General features: G+C 36.7%; 1 protein-coding gene across 3 annotated transcripts in view; it reads left to right on the top strand.

The window, feature by feature from the left end:
• ENTPD1 (ectonucleoside triphosphate diphosphohydrolase 1) overlaps positions 1-14432 on the top strand; it is a 195116-nt gene that overhangs the window by 88021 nt on the left and 92663 nt on the right. For all 3 annotated transcript variants that reach the window (XM_023511601.1, XM_023511602.1, XM_023511600.1), the window contains exon 2: positions 1955-2082. In XM_023511601.1, the coding sequence (XP_023367369.1) occupies positions 1955-2082 (128 nt within the window). The remainder of the gene's footprint in view (positions 1-1954; positions 2083-14432) is intronic.

Here is a 14432-nt window from a genome sequence, read left to right as displayed (position 1 = left end):
CAACCTCTAACTCCTGGGCTCAAGCGAGTCTCCTGCCTCTGCCTCCCAAGTAGCTGGGACCACAGGCGCCCGCCACAACGCCCGGCTAAGGATAGATCATTTTAATTAGTCCTATCTAAGTAATTTAGTTGATTGCTCAGAACAACAGCCCTTTTTTTTAAATGAAGCTTTGAAAATACTGTATATGAAAAATTCCTAAAGTTTCTCTCTGATCTAAGTTCTTTTGCTTTTCATATCTTTAATAAGATATAATATGATGAGATGTTTAATAACCTATGCAACCTTTGCAATGTTTCTATCATTGCAAAAGTTGGGCAAATGTGGAAAACTATATACCCAACTGTTTAGTGATAATAACATGTTAGTAAATATGCTCATTAGGAAAAAGAAGGAACAGTTATAGTCACACCAAACTGGTTCCCACCTCAGGGCTTTTGCAATTTCTTTTCCTTCTTCCTGGAATGTTCTTACTCTTCCTAGTTGGTGGTTTTCCTCATCTGGGATTCTGCTCAAAAGTTACTTTCTGAGTCCTTTCCTCATCTGGGTTTCTGCTCGAAAGTTACTTTTTGAGTTACTTTCTCAAAAGTCCAAATGCCTTCTGGACCCTCAGTCTAATACCCTCCCCTTCACCTCCAACTCTGTGATAAGTCACTCTATCATATTCCTTGGTTTTAGTTTCTTCTTAGCACTTATCATGACCAGAAATCACTTATTTGTGTACTTCTTTTCTTCTTTAAGCTTGAGGGAGAGCCAAGCATTTGAACAAAATGGAGGTCTTTGGGGAAGGGAGAAGCAGGGAGGTGCTGTATATTTTGTCTGCTGTTCTTTATTTGAAAGCAGTAGATAATGGTAATGCTAAAATTTTTTCTCCTCTAAATTTTATACTGTTTGATAAAAACTAGTTCAAGATCCTAGGGGTAGAGCAGACTGGAGACCCGCATATATAGTCCTTTAGATAGTCCTGGCTTCTGCTCAAGACCATGAGGAGGAAGAAGCTCCCATTTCAGTGCCCAGCAGGCTGCTATTGACAAAGAGAAAAAAAAGAAGAAAGAGACTTGGGCTCCTCTTTCAGCTGTTTTGATCACACCCTCTATCCTTAGAGAAGTGTAAATTATTCTATTAACCCATCTCATTTCTATATGCTTATTTGTCACTTTAGCTTACCTTTCTTCCACAAAGCTTAGAAGTTTGGAAATAGTTTGGAGAGCTGAGAAAGGAAGAGATTAAGTTGTCAAAGTGGAGGGAATGGTGCAATCATTTAATTTCCTTTTACTTCCTCTATATAATCTGTTTATATCTGATAAAAAATGACTTTTGCCTTTTATATAATTCTGCTGTTGGAGTTCTTTTATGTTCCATGGAAGAGTGAGACTTAAAGACAGAATAAGATAATGTGAACAATGATCTGAAATGTTAAAAACTCTTCAGCCTGTAGGCCATTTCTAGTTGCTTACTATGTAAGGATGGTTGAAATGCAAGAGGTATATCAATCCAGGAAATATCATGGTTTGGTGAGGTTTAATGTTTGATGATATGTTGTTAATACTTTTTCATATCATAAACATTTTGTGGTAGATTTTGAAAATGAAGATGTCTATCCTTTTTTCCCCCCTTTGGTTATTATTACTTGTATCTTGATAGATATATATGTATTTGATCTATTAAACAAACTGCTGGAACCCTTCTTTCTCCTCATTCCATATCTGATCACTGACCTAGTTTTGTCCATTCTCCTTCCTACTAGCCACTAATTCAGCTGTGGCCTTGTCACATACAGACAAATTCTTTTCTTCTTGAATTACTTCCTAATTACTTTGGAAGTGGCCCATTGATAAAGATTGACTTTTATCCTCTAATGTCTCCATATAGTTTTTATAAATCCAGACAGAAAAGTGAGGAAAATTAGTATTTGTTGATTTCTTGTTGATATTTTCTTTCTTGCTTTTGGTTTTAGGTTCAGGAGTGAAGGAATTTTGCTCCAAAAATATCTTGGTCATCCTTGGCTTCTCCTGTGTCATAGCTGTGATAGCTTTGATTGCTGTGGGCGTGACCCAAAACAAACCATCGCCAGAAAATGTTAAGGTAAATAAAATACTTTGTGTGTATATGTAAGAAGGGGTCTGTGTGGGGCAAGAAAAGCAGGGTTATGGTAAACCAGAACATGCAGGTGGAGTTGAGGTTCTAGCAGCCTAGGAACACGTCAATATCCATTGGATTATGGAAGTGAAATGGAAATGGATGCTCATTCTGGAAGAAAGAATGCCTTGAATCAGTTAGTGGTGGGAAGATAATTGCTTCTATGAGTATTCACCAAAGTTATTAAATTAATACTCTAACAGAGATGAATTTTTATTTACTTCATCTGGATCCGTTATACTGTGTCAATATTCTACTTTTTAGTACTATGTACTTCTCATTCATTTTTTATGTGTGAATCACAAACTTGTACTCCTTGTTCTGTTTGCTCCAATATAATCACTATGACCAAAATATTAACCACTTTAGAAGTTAGAGATTATAGAAAAGACATGTTTCTTATCTCCTAAAATATTAAAAAGTAACAAAATCAATAAAAAAGAACCAGAAAATACATACATGTGTCAAGTACAGTTATTTAAAATGAATTCATGGATGGGAAGATTTCCTATGAAATTTTTGCATTTGAAAAACTAGTTAATATCATTAAATCTCATTAACTTCCTGTGATATATTTCTGCTTTCTTTCCAGTTCATCAAAGTAAAATTTCAGACATGAATACCTCATAAGTATCTTGTCATATGGTTATTATTTTATTTAATCTGTTAATTAAAAAGCATATAGTAAATATAAATTTATATTATAAATATCCCATTTTAAACTTTCACTGAAATTATAGTAAACAAATCTGCATGGGCCCAAATGATACCAATATGCTATTGAGCACATACAAACATGTACTTAGTGACAGATCCAGAAGTTGACTTGACCCCAGACCCTAGAATATACAAGGCATGGTGATTAAGTTCATGAACGTGCCACATGTGCTTACATTGGCAGCACTGTAAAAACAACTCAGTAAGGTTTCACAACCTTGGTATATCAATGTCTTTCATTTATGTTTGCATTGACAAGTGGCAGTGTCTTGCTTAGTGTATTCATTATTGTTGTGTGTTTTTGTGTGCCGTCATGGGAATATTGGAGCTTGAATTAGAGCAAGGAACAAACGTTAAATTTCTTGTTAAACTTGGCAAGAATGGAAGTGAAATCAGGGACATATTAGTTCAAGTTTTATGGGGATAATGCCATGAGGAAAACAGCAGTATACAGATGGATTAAATGTTTTTGTGAGGGGAGAAAATCCTCACTGATGGAGAGAGGTCAGGGTAGCTAGTACCAAGCAAAACTGAAAAAACATGGCAAAAATTTGTTGAATTGTGCATCAGAATCATAGGCTGACAGTGAGAAGCATAGCAGATGAAGTAAACATTGATAGAAAAACAGGAAAATCTTAACTGAAAATCTTGGCCAATACTCATTTTGTTTTTTAAGAGACAGAGTTTCACTTTATCACCCTCGGTAGAGTGTCATAGCGTCACAGCTCACAGCAACCTCCAACTTTTGAGCTTAGGTTATTCTCTTGCCTCAGCCTCCCAAGTAGCTGGGACTATAGGCGCCTGCCACAATGCTCAGCTATTTTTTGTTGCAGTTTGGCTGGAGCTGGGTTTGAACCCACCATCCTTGGCATATGGGGCCAGTGCCCTACACACTGAGCCACAGGTGCTGCCCAATACTCATGGTTTTTACATCACTACAATGCACCAACTCACACAGCACTGTCTGTGAGGGAATTTTTAGCTAGTAAACAAATACCCTGACTAGGCACTGGTATCAGTGAATGGTTTCCCAAGGGAAGTACTTCAAAGGTGACAATGGTGATATTCAGCAATGAGGTATGTAGCACTTATTCTAGGATGAGTTTGCAAATTTAATTGTCAGCCTTCATATATATAGAAGTATATTCTGTTGTATTTCATGATAGTGAACTGTGAGCCTGGAAAGATGCACGCAAATGCCAGACCTCTGAAATTTTTGCCACCCACTCAAATCATTTGCTGTATAGTGGAGGCATGGGTGGTATTCTTTTATTTAGTTCAACTCAATGGGGTTGTATACAGCAGCTCCTTTGTCAGAACAAAGGCTGATTCTATCTTATTGCCAATGGTCTCTTGCTTGCCTTTTAATATTGAGTGATGTTGGTTCTTTTGGCAAAACTTCACTCACAACTGACATCTTGGTTCTGCAATTTGTTTACCAGCTCCAAAAATACATGATTTCCTTCTTGATTTGACCTTTTTACATGTTCAGTATTGCATCATTGGAGAGAGTGACTGCCTAGGAGGCAAAACTCTAGATACACTTGAGCTCTGTGTTACCAGTGAATTCTTGTGGTTATTAGCAATGGTCTTCTTCAAGTCTATTGTGCCTTTGTATTATATTGGCCTTGCAAATGGAATAAGCTTTGAGCTTTTTTTTTGTTTGTTTGTTTTTAAAGACAGAGTCTTACTCTGTAGCACCAACTAGAGTGCAATGGCATTATCATAGCTCACTGAAACCTCAAACTTCTCAGCCTCCCAAGTAGCTGAGATTACATGCATGTGCCACCATACCTGGCTAAATTTTTTCTATTTTTAGTAGAGATGGTGTCTCACTCTTGCTCAAACTCCTGAACTCAAGTGATCCTCCCACACTGCCCTCTCAGAGTGCTAAGAATACAGGTGTGAGCCACTGTGCCTAGTCAGTCTTTGGCATTCTTTAAATGAAAAGTATGAATATTTCAAGAGTAGCAACTAGCTTCTGAAGTAAATCTTTATAATAATACTCCTGATTTATTTTACACAAAGATAATTTTAAATATGCCATTGAAGTTATATACAAATTTTAATGAGATTCCTGGCATATATGGGCCTAAAATATTTTGGGAACTTGTCTTCTGTGATGGCTTTAAGCTGTGCTATCCAATTTGATAGCCACTAGCAAAATGCTGCTCTTTATTTATAATTAAATAAAATGAAAAATTCTATTCCTCAGCTGCACTAGATATATTTCAAGTGCTTGATAGCTACATGTGGCTGATCACTACTATATTGGACAATGCAAACAAAGATCATTTCAGTTGCTGCAGAAAGTTCTATTGGGCACTTAACTCTGAAATCATTCAAAACTAAGTTTAACGAATAAGGTATATGATAAAATATTTTTATGAAAATCTAGAATAAGGATAAAAAGACAAGAATTCTTTTTCTTGCATAGTTTGTAAACTATAATAGTACTAGGATCTTCTCCAATATCATAGGCTACTAAATTATTTTGTATAGTTTGTTGGAATATATTTGTTTCCAAAAGTGACTGTTTAAAAGATAATACCTATTTGGATATTCATATCTGGTATATTTGTTTTAGAAACACATAATGATATCACTTTGTGACCATACCTCATTCAGCAGTTTTTCATTCATTTTTTATAACTTTATGCATCATCAAGTATTTATTAAGCATCTAGGCTACCCAATTTGATTGAGGTTACTGTCTGGGGTAGGAAACACAATAAATGGATAACATAAATTATTAATTATAATTGTGATGAAATACTACCAAATGAAAGTTTAGGGGCCAGGCAAGCCTTATCTGAAATAATGACATTAATAATAATATCTGAAGGATAATTGGAAGTTAGCTGGGTAAAGAGTATTCCAGGTAGAAGGAAAGCAAGTACATGAGTCTGGAAACAGGCAGTAGTTAGACACCTTCTGGAAACTAGTTGGAGAGCAGGAACAGGCTGTGTGTTAGGTAGAGATCATGAGGTAGGTGATGTAGGCAGAGTCCTGAAAGATAAGCTGAGAATTTTAGTTTTAATCCTAGTAGTAGTGGGAAGCTAGTGACATGATCAGATTTGTGCTTTGCAAAGATTACTGTGGCTTCAATGAATTAGAGAGGTATAAGAGCAGATGTAGGAGGAGACCAGCAAGAGACTCCAACAGAAGTTTAGAAGGAGGGTAACATTTTGAGTTCAATTTTTTTTAAGAATTGTTTTGAATATTGGACATCCAAAAGGAAAGCAGCTGAGTAATCTATATGGACCTCTCTTTTCTGAGCAAGTATCTACTGCACTGCCCAATAGAATATAATACAATTAAAATAGCAACTCAAAGTACTATTCAAAAAAATAAAAAGGAATATAATGCAAGCCACATGTTAAATTTTCCAAGAGCCACATTTTAAAAAGTAGAAGTAAACTTAATTGTAATAGTGTGTAACTCAATACATCCAAAACATTTCAACATTTAATTAGTATAAAGAATTGTTAGTGAGATTTTTACATTCTTTTTTCATACTATCTTCAAATTTCGTTGTCATTTTAAACTTACAGCATAACTTGAGATGAGTCACATTTCAAGTGCTCAATAGCCCGCTAGTAGTTACCTACAAGAAAGCACAGATGAAAGATGTCTCTTTAAATGTCTTAACACAGTAACTAAGAAAATGACATGAAGGCTATGTTAACCAGTTTGATGAAAATATTTCAAATTGTATATGAAAACACCACACTGTACCCCATGATTGCATTAATGTACACATGATTTAATAAAAAAAAAAAAAGAAAGATGTCTCTGATGGAATTGATGTACTAAAGCCTTAGAAATGGATGAGGACATCTAGGAAGGGGGTATAAAGTGAGAAGAGCGTCAAGGACTCTCCTGAGGAGCTCTGTCATTTAAAGGGTGAATAGTAAAGGAATTCTTCCTTGAGCATAATGACAACATTGCTTTATATGGTGCATTATAATTATAAATAATTTCCACACACATATCCATTCTTCCCCCATGAGTGCTATGAGGAATGAAAGGTTATTCTCATTTTGTAGATAATAAAATCAGAGTCTTAGAGGTTCTCTTGTCCGAAGAGGAGGTGGAACTAAAACTAGAACCTGGTTTTCTGAAAGAATGATTAATGTTCTTTTCATTTGTCTTAGTGCGCTTTTGCAAACAACACATCCTAATAACAGGAATTGCATGCAGGATACTTATTTTGGGGAGTAAACGGGAAAGGAGGAAAATCCACCGCAAGAGGGAGTTGGGACCAAATCACTACATTGGGTGACTGAGACTTTATCCTGCCAGGGACCCTCTAAAGTCTGTGGAGAATGCACTTCAGAATTGTCTGCCCTGGGGACTTCTCCTCTAGTTTTAAACCTTGTCAGTAAAGGGTTGCCCCATTGGGTGTTAAATCCCTGGAACTTCCAGGTTTGCACATGTATCCATGTGTCAGAAGGGCCATGTGGTTCCCACAGGTAGCTACTAGGCAGCACGAGAGAATCTTCTGGGCAGAAATAGAGAGATAATGAGATACAGCTGGGCTAGAGTAAAAACTTATCCAAGAAGATGTGAAGGGACAACAGAGGTACCTGAAGTATCACTGCACCTATTGCTTTTTATGGGGGTGATGGTTGTTTGTACAAAAAAATTTCAATACAACCAAGACATTTTAACAGAGATAGGAACACAGTGTTATGGAAGCTCAGAAAAAGAAGCCACCAAATGTGCCTGATCACATAAAGACTTCACTAAGAAAGTGGTCTTCGAGCCAAGTCTCAAGGGACAGTGCTATGGTTTAAAGGTTTGTCCCTTGCAAAACTCATGTTGAAACTTAATCCCCAATGTATTAATAACAATGTTAATAGGTAGCACCTTCAAGAGATGATTGTGTGGGCTGGACGTGGTGGCTCGTGCCTGTAATCCTAGTGCCCTGGGAGGCCAAGGTGGGTGGATTGCCTGAGCTCAGAGGTTTGAGACCATGCTGAGCCAGAGTGAGAACCCGTCTCTACAAAAAAAAGCTGGGTATTGTGGTGGGCTCCTGTAGTCCCAGCTACTTGAGAGGGTGAGGGCAATAAATCGTTAAAGGAAGAAAGAGAAAAAAGAAAATTAAAAAAAACTTCAAACTAAGATGATTGAAACCCAGTTGAAAGCAAAATTTAAAAAAAAAAGATGATTGGTTTTTGAGGGCTCTGTCCTCATAAATGGATTAATTAATTCATGAATTAATGGGTTATCATGGGTGTGGGATATTATCATAAAAGTTGGCCTATCATAAAGGCCAGTTTGCCTCTCAGTATGCCCCCTTTGCCCTGTGATGCCATGTATTACCTCAAGTCTGCATAGATTTCCACTAGAAAGAAGACTCTCACAAGATGTGAACCCTTGATTTTGGAATTCCTAACCTCCAGAATTATAAGAAATAAATTTCTTTTTTTAAAAATAAATTACCCAGTTCAGGTATTCAGTTATAGCGGCAGAAAATGAACTAAGACAAACAGTAAGCAGTTTTCCAGAAGGTGAGGTAGGACACATTCCTATCACGTTGTGTATTAAAGAGTGGTGGCTTGAATTGCAAGTGATCCCTAGGGAATCAGCAGCCATTAGTATGGCTAGAGTGATGAATATGGGGGCAGGAAGAAGCAGTGGGAGAGGAAGTCCAAGTCCTAAGCTTAATATGCGTGGCTCAAAAGTGGGCACCTCATCCCTTGAACTGCAGTGATGCTAAAGCTTGGTTTCATATTAAAAGCACCTGGGGAGCTTTAAAAAATACTGATGTCTGAGTTCTGGTTCCAAAATAGTAGGATACAAGCAAACTGGCTTTACTCCTCCCAACAGAAAACTGAAAACAAATATGTAGTGCCAAGATTATCAACAGAGATATTCCAGAGTTCAAATATGAAGATAAACCAGTTCCTGTGGCCACAAAGAAGTGAAAAAATTTCAAGCAGATGATAAAAAAATCAGAATTCTACATCCACTATGCCCTTTCCCCATTCTTCTGGCACTGAGAGCATGGACAATCCCTTCCAACTCAACTGTTTCTATACTGGAAAACATGAGATTGAGGTATCCAACCACCATTCTCATCATCTTGGGTTCTGTTTCAGGAGACCTCTCCATGCCTTAACCCACAGGAAGCATTAGGAGTACCTGAAGGGAGAAATATCCCTGAGAACAGGCAGAGACAAAGGGGGTAGTGTTGGTGAGATTACTATTCCCAGCCTGAGAAACTCTGCTCTGTAACTCTACCAGAGGAAATGCCAGATTTGAGTGGCCATTCAGCAGCATCATGCTAAAAGAAGTTCATGTTATAGATCTCCTGGACATGAGCCCCTCTCTAGCCTTCCCACATTGCCAGCCTATCCCCATTTGGAAAAGGCAGGGAGTTCTGATTACAGCCAAGGTGAATGTGGGCTTGAGGTGCTACTTAGAGCCAAAAAGAAGTCAGTGGCCTGGCAGTAAAGAAACTTCTAAGCAAATATATCCAATTAAAATCAAAACAAGCCAGACAGAGAAGGCTGGAATAAATAATTTATTTTTCAATGCAAAGAACTATCCAGACATCTATAAGAAACAACAGCAAACAGGGAAGCATGATCTCCCCAACTCACCAAATCAAGGAACCAATAATTGACCCTGTCTAGAAAGCAACATGAGAGCTCTCTGACCAAGGATTACAACATAATAGATTTAAGGAATTCAGTGATTGCCAAGATAACAGAAAAGCAGTTCAGAAATTTATGAGAGAAATTTAACAAAGAGATTGAAATAATTAAAAAAAATCAAATAAATCTTGGAACTGAGAAATACATTTGCTGAACTAAAAAGCTCATTAGTAGTTCTCAGCAGCAGAACTGATCAAGCAGAGGAAACAACCAGTGAGTGCAAAGATAGGCTATTTAAAAATATGCAGTGAGAAGAGAAAAAAATAAAAAACAATGAAAAGCAACAAAGCTTGCCTACAAGATAAAGAAAATTACCTCAAAAGAGCAAATCTAAGAATTGGTGTCTAAAAGGGAGTTGAGCAAGAGCAAGGGGTAGAAAGATTATTCAAAGAAATAATAACAGAAAACTTTCCAAATTTGAGAAAGATAATATCTAAGTACAGGAAGGTCAGAGACATGAAACAGATTTAACCCAAATAAGACTACCCTCAGTCATATGATAATTAAAACTTTCAAAGGTCAAGGACAAAGAATTTTAAAAGCAAGAGAAAAGAAGCAAATAGCATATAAAGGAACTCCAGTTAGTCTGGCAGCAGACATCTCAATGGAAACTATACATTCCAGGAGAGAATAGAATGACATTTTCAAATGATAAAAGAAAATTGCCATCCTAAAATAATGTATTTAACAAATTTTTTTTTTTTTTTTGAGACAAGAATCTCACCATGTCATCCTCGGTAGAGTGATGTGGAGTGATGTGGCGTCACAGCTCACAGCAACCTCAGACTTGGGCTTAAGTGATTCTCTTGCCTTAGCCTCCTGAGTAGCTGGGACTACAGGCACCCGTCACAATACCTGGCTGTTTTTTAGAGATGGGGTCTGAAAATTGTGAGCTTAGGTGATCCTCTCGCCTCAGCCTCCCAGAGTGCTAGGATTACATGTGTGAGCCACCACACCTGGCCAACAAAGTTGTTTTTTAAATATGAAGGAGAGAGGAAGTCTTTCCCAGGCTAAGCTGAGAGAATTTACCACCACCAGACTTGTCTTACAAGAAATGTCAAAGGCAGTTCTTCAGTCTGAAAGAGAAAAACACTAATGTACAAAAAACAAAGAAACAAAACATTTGAAAGTATAAAACCCACTGGTAAAATTAAGAACATGGACAACCCCAGAATACTCTGATGTAAATGTGGTGTGCAATCCACTCATTACTACAAAGCTGAAAAGACAAATACATTGAAAAATAGTTACAGCAACTTGTTAAGAGATAGGTAATGTAAAAATGTGTAAATTGAAGCAACTAAAAGTTAAAATATGTAGATGGAGTAGAGTTAAAGTGTAGAAGTTTTTAAAAAAAATTCTGTTTCTGTTATTTTCTTTCTGATCTAAGATAAGTTGCCATCTATTTAAAATAACTTGTTGTATCTATAAGATAGTTTTGTACACCTGATGATAACCACAATGCAAAAACCTATAATAGAGTCACTAAAAATAAAAAGCGGCAAATTAAAACATACTGCAAAAGAAATAACACTTAAACCACAAAGGAAGAAAGGGGTTATAAAACATTCAGACAACAAGCAACAAAATGGCAGTAGTTAAGTCTGTATTTAGTGAATAATATTGAATTCAAATGGATTCAATTCTCCAATAAAAAGGCTACAGTGGCTAGATAGATTACTAAACAAGGCCCTGATATACGAGAGATGTTGGAATATCCAGACATTGTTAATACTATTTTTCATATTACATGGATGGATATTTTCTGGACGGTCCTTATATACTGTCTTATATAAAGACATGCATAGTCTGAAATTGAAGGGGTGGGAAAAGATAGTTTATGCAACTGGAAACCAAAAAAGAGCAGGAAAATCTATACTTGCATCAGATAAAATAGACTGCAAATAAAAGACAGTAGAAAGAAACAAAGAAGATCACTCTATAATGATAAAGGGGTCAGTTAAGAGGATATAACAATTATAAATATCTAGGCATGCAACACCAGAGCTCCCAAGCATATAAAGCAAATATTTATAGACATAAAGGGAGAGATGGATTGCAATTCAGTGATAGTAGAAACTTTAACACTTCACGCTCAGTAATATATCTTCCACACAGGAGATCAATAAAGAAAGATTGGAGCTAAACTACATGCTAGACATAATAGTCTTAAGTGACATTTATAGAACATTTCAGCCAACTGCTGCAGAACACACATTCTTTTCATTAGCACATAGAACATTCTTTAGGACAGATCATATGTTAGGCCAAAAAACAAGTCTGAACAAATTCAAAAAAGTAGAAATTCTATCAAGTATCTTTTCTGACCACCGTAGAATAAAACTAGAAATTGATAACAAGAGGAACATTGGAAACTTCACAGACACATAGAGATTAAACAACATGCTTTTTGACATCCAGTAAGTAAAAGAAGAAATTCAGAAGGAAATTTAAAAATTTCTGGAGACAAATGAACAGAACTACAACATACCAAAATCTGTTGGATACATAAAAAAGCAGTACTAAAAGGGAAGTTTACAGCCCTAAACTCTTCTATCAAAAAAGTAAAAAGACTTCAAATAAATATCTAATAATGTACCCCTCAGGAACTATAAAAGGAAGAACAAATTAAACCCAAAATTAGTAGGAGGAAGGCAATAATAAAGATCATGCAGAAATAAATCTATTGGAGACTAAAAAAACAATGTAAAATATCAATGAAAGAAAAGTTGTTTTTTGGAAAAGGTAAACAAAATCAACAAACCTTTGCCCAGACTAAGAGAAATGGAGAGAAGACCCTAATAAATAACATCAGAAATGAAAAAGGAGACATAATAGTGGAGACCTCAAAAATACAAAGAATCATTAGAGACTACCAACACATTGGAAAACCTAGAAGAAATTGATAAATTTCTGGACACATACAACCTACCAAAATTGAACCATGAAGAAATAGAAAGCCTCAACAAACTAGTAGTGAGTAATAAGATCAAAGATATAATAAAAAGTCTCCCATCAAGAAAAACCTAGGACCTGATGGCTTTCCTGCTGAATTCTACTAAATAACTATTACTAATTCTATTCAAACTCTTGAAAAAAAAAAACCCAGGGCAGCTTCTGTGGCTCAAGGAGTAGGATGCCGGCCCCATATACCAGGGGTGGTGGGTTCAAGCCCGGCCCCAGCCAAAACTGCAAAACAAACAAACAAACAAATCCCAAAAGAGGAAGGAATATTTCCAAACTCATTCTATGAGCCCAGCATCACCCTGATACTAAACCACATAAGGACACAATGAAAAAAGAAAACTGCAGGCCAATATCACTAATGAACATAGATAGAAAAATTCTCAACAAAATACCTGCAAAATGAATTCAACAACATATTAAAGAGGTCATGTACCATGATTAAGTAGGGTTCCTCCCAGGGATGCAAGGATGGTTCAACACAAGCAAAACAATAAATATGGTATATCACATCACAACACCAAGAACAAAACCATATGATTATTTTAATAGATGCTAAGAAAGCATTTAATAAAATTCAACCCCCCTTTGTGATAAAGCCCTCATCAAACTGGGTATAGAAGGAACATACTTTAAAATAATAAGGGTCATATATGATAAACCTACATCTAACATCATACTAAACAGGGAAAAATTGAATGCCTTTCCTCTAAGATCTAGAAAATGACAAACGTGTCTGTTTCCACCACTTTTATTCAATGTATGTTCAATTCATAATGAATTGGAAGAATTAATATCACTAAAATGACAATACTACTCAAAGCAATTTACAGATTCAATGCAATCCAATGAAATTTTTCACAGAAGAAGAATAAAAGTCCTAAGACTTGTAGCTATAGTCTTTTGTGGTACAACTTCAGCTCCCTCCAACCTTCAGCTCCAGCTCCCCCTGATTCATCATCCCCATCTTCTTGCAGGGATAATTTTTCTGTCTGCCTGGAATACAATACAATTATGGGCCATAGACTCACAGTGTCTTGAATTTGAATTCCAACTCTGTTCTTAGAGTCACAGCACTTAACTTTTCTGAGCTTTGGTTTCTCCACATGTAAAATGGAGCTAATAATTCTCATCTTGTAGGATTACTGTAAGAATTAAATGGTACAAAGTATATACAAATGTGAAGTGCAGAGTAGGAAGCCTAGCCCACTATGGACACTTGTGATTGATAGCGCATATATTACCATTTTTGCAGCTTATCTGCCATAGGGACAAATTGACACTTACTTTATTTTATTCTTGTGTCTCCCCTTCTCACTTGGCCTCATCTACTTCAGTTCAGGTCTGCCCACAAGTGCTGATAATCTAGTTTTGTTGTCTTCCTGTCTGACCCAGTTGGAAGTTAGCCTTGCGGGGGAGGTGGTGGCCTCATGACTGGGCCAAATCTGGCATAGCACAGCAAGAACTCTTTATTGTGCTGGTATGTTTACTTACCCAGCTATCTATTAGGTCAGAAGGTATTCTGAGGAGAGGGACTGGGTTTCATTTGCTTTTGCATATACTTTATTCATTTATTCCCTCAGTGAGTGAATTCATATATTTAACAAATTGTCATTGAACATCTTACTCTACTATATTTTTGGCCCTAGGGTTCTAACAGTAAGCAGGATTGGCAAAATTACAACCATTGGCTTGGCGCCTGTAGCCAAGTGGTTATGGCGCCAGCCACATACACCAAGGGTAGCGAGTTCCAAACCGGCCCAGGCCAACTAAACAACTGCAACCAAAAAATATCTGGGCATTGTGGTGGGCGCCTGTAGTTCTAGCTACTTGGGAGGCTGAGACAAGAGAATCGCTTAAGCCCAAGAGTTGGAGGTTGCTGTGAGCTGTGATGTCACAGCACTCTACTGAGGGCAACATAGTGAGACTCTGTCTCAAAAAAAAAAAAAA

Source organism: Otolemur garnettii, unplaced genomic scaffold (assembly GCF_000181295.1).
Source record: "Otolemur garnettii isolate 467f Iridium unplaced genomic scaffold, OtoGar3 scaffold00021, whole genome shotgun sequence".
Classification (NCBI taxonomy): domain Eukaryota; kingdom Metazoa; phylum Chordata; class Mammalia; order Primates; family Galagidae; genus Otolemur; species Otolemur garnettii.
The sequence above is the reverse complement of the archived record's forward strand: the minus strand, read 5'-3'. Positions and strand labels throughout refer to the sequence as shown.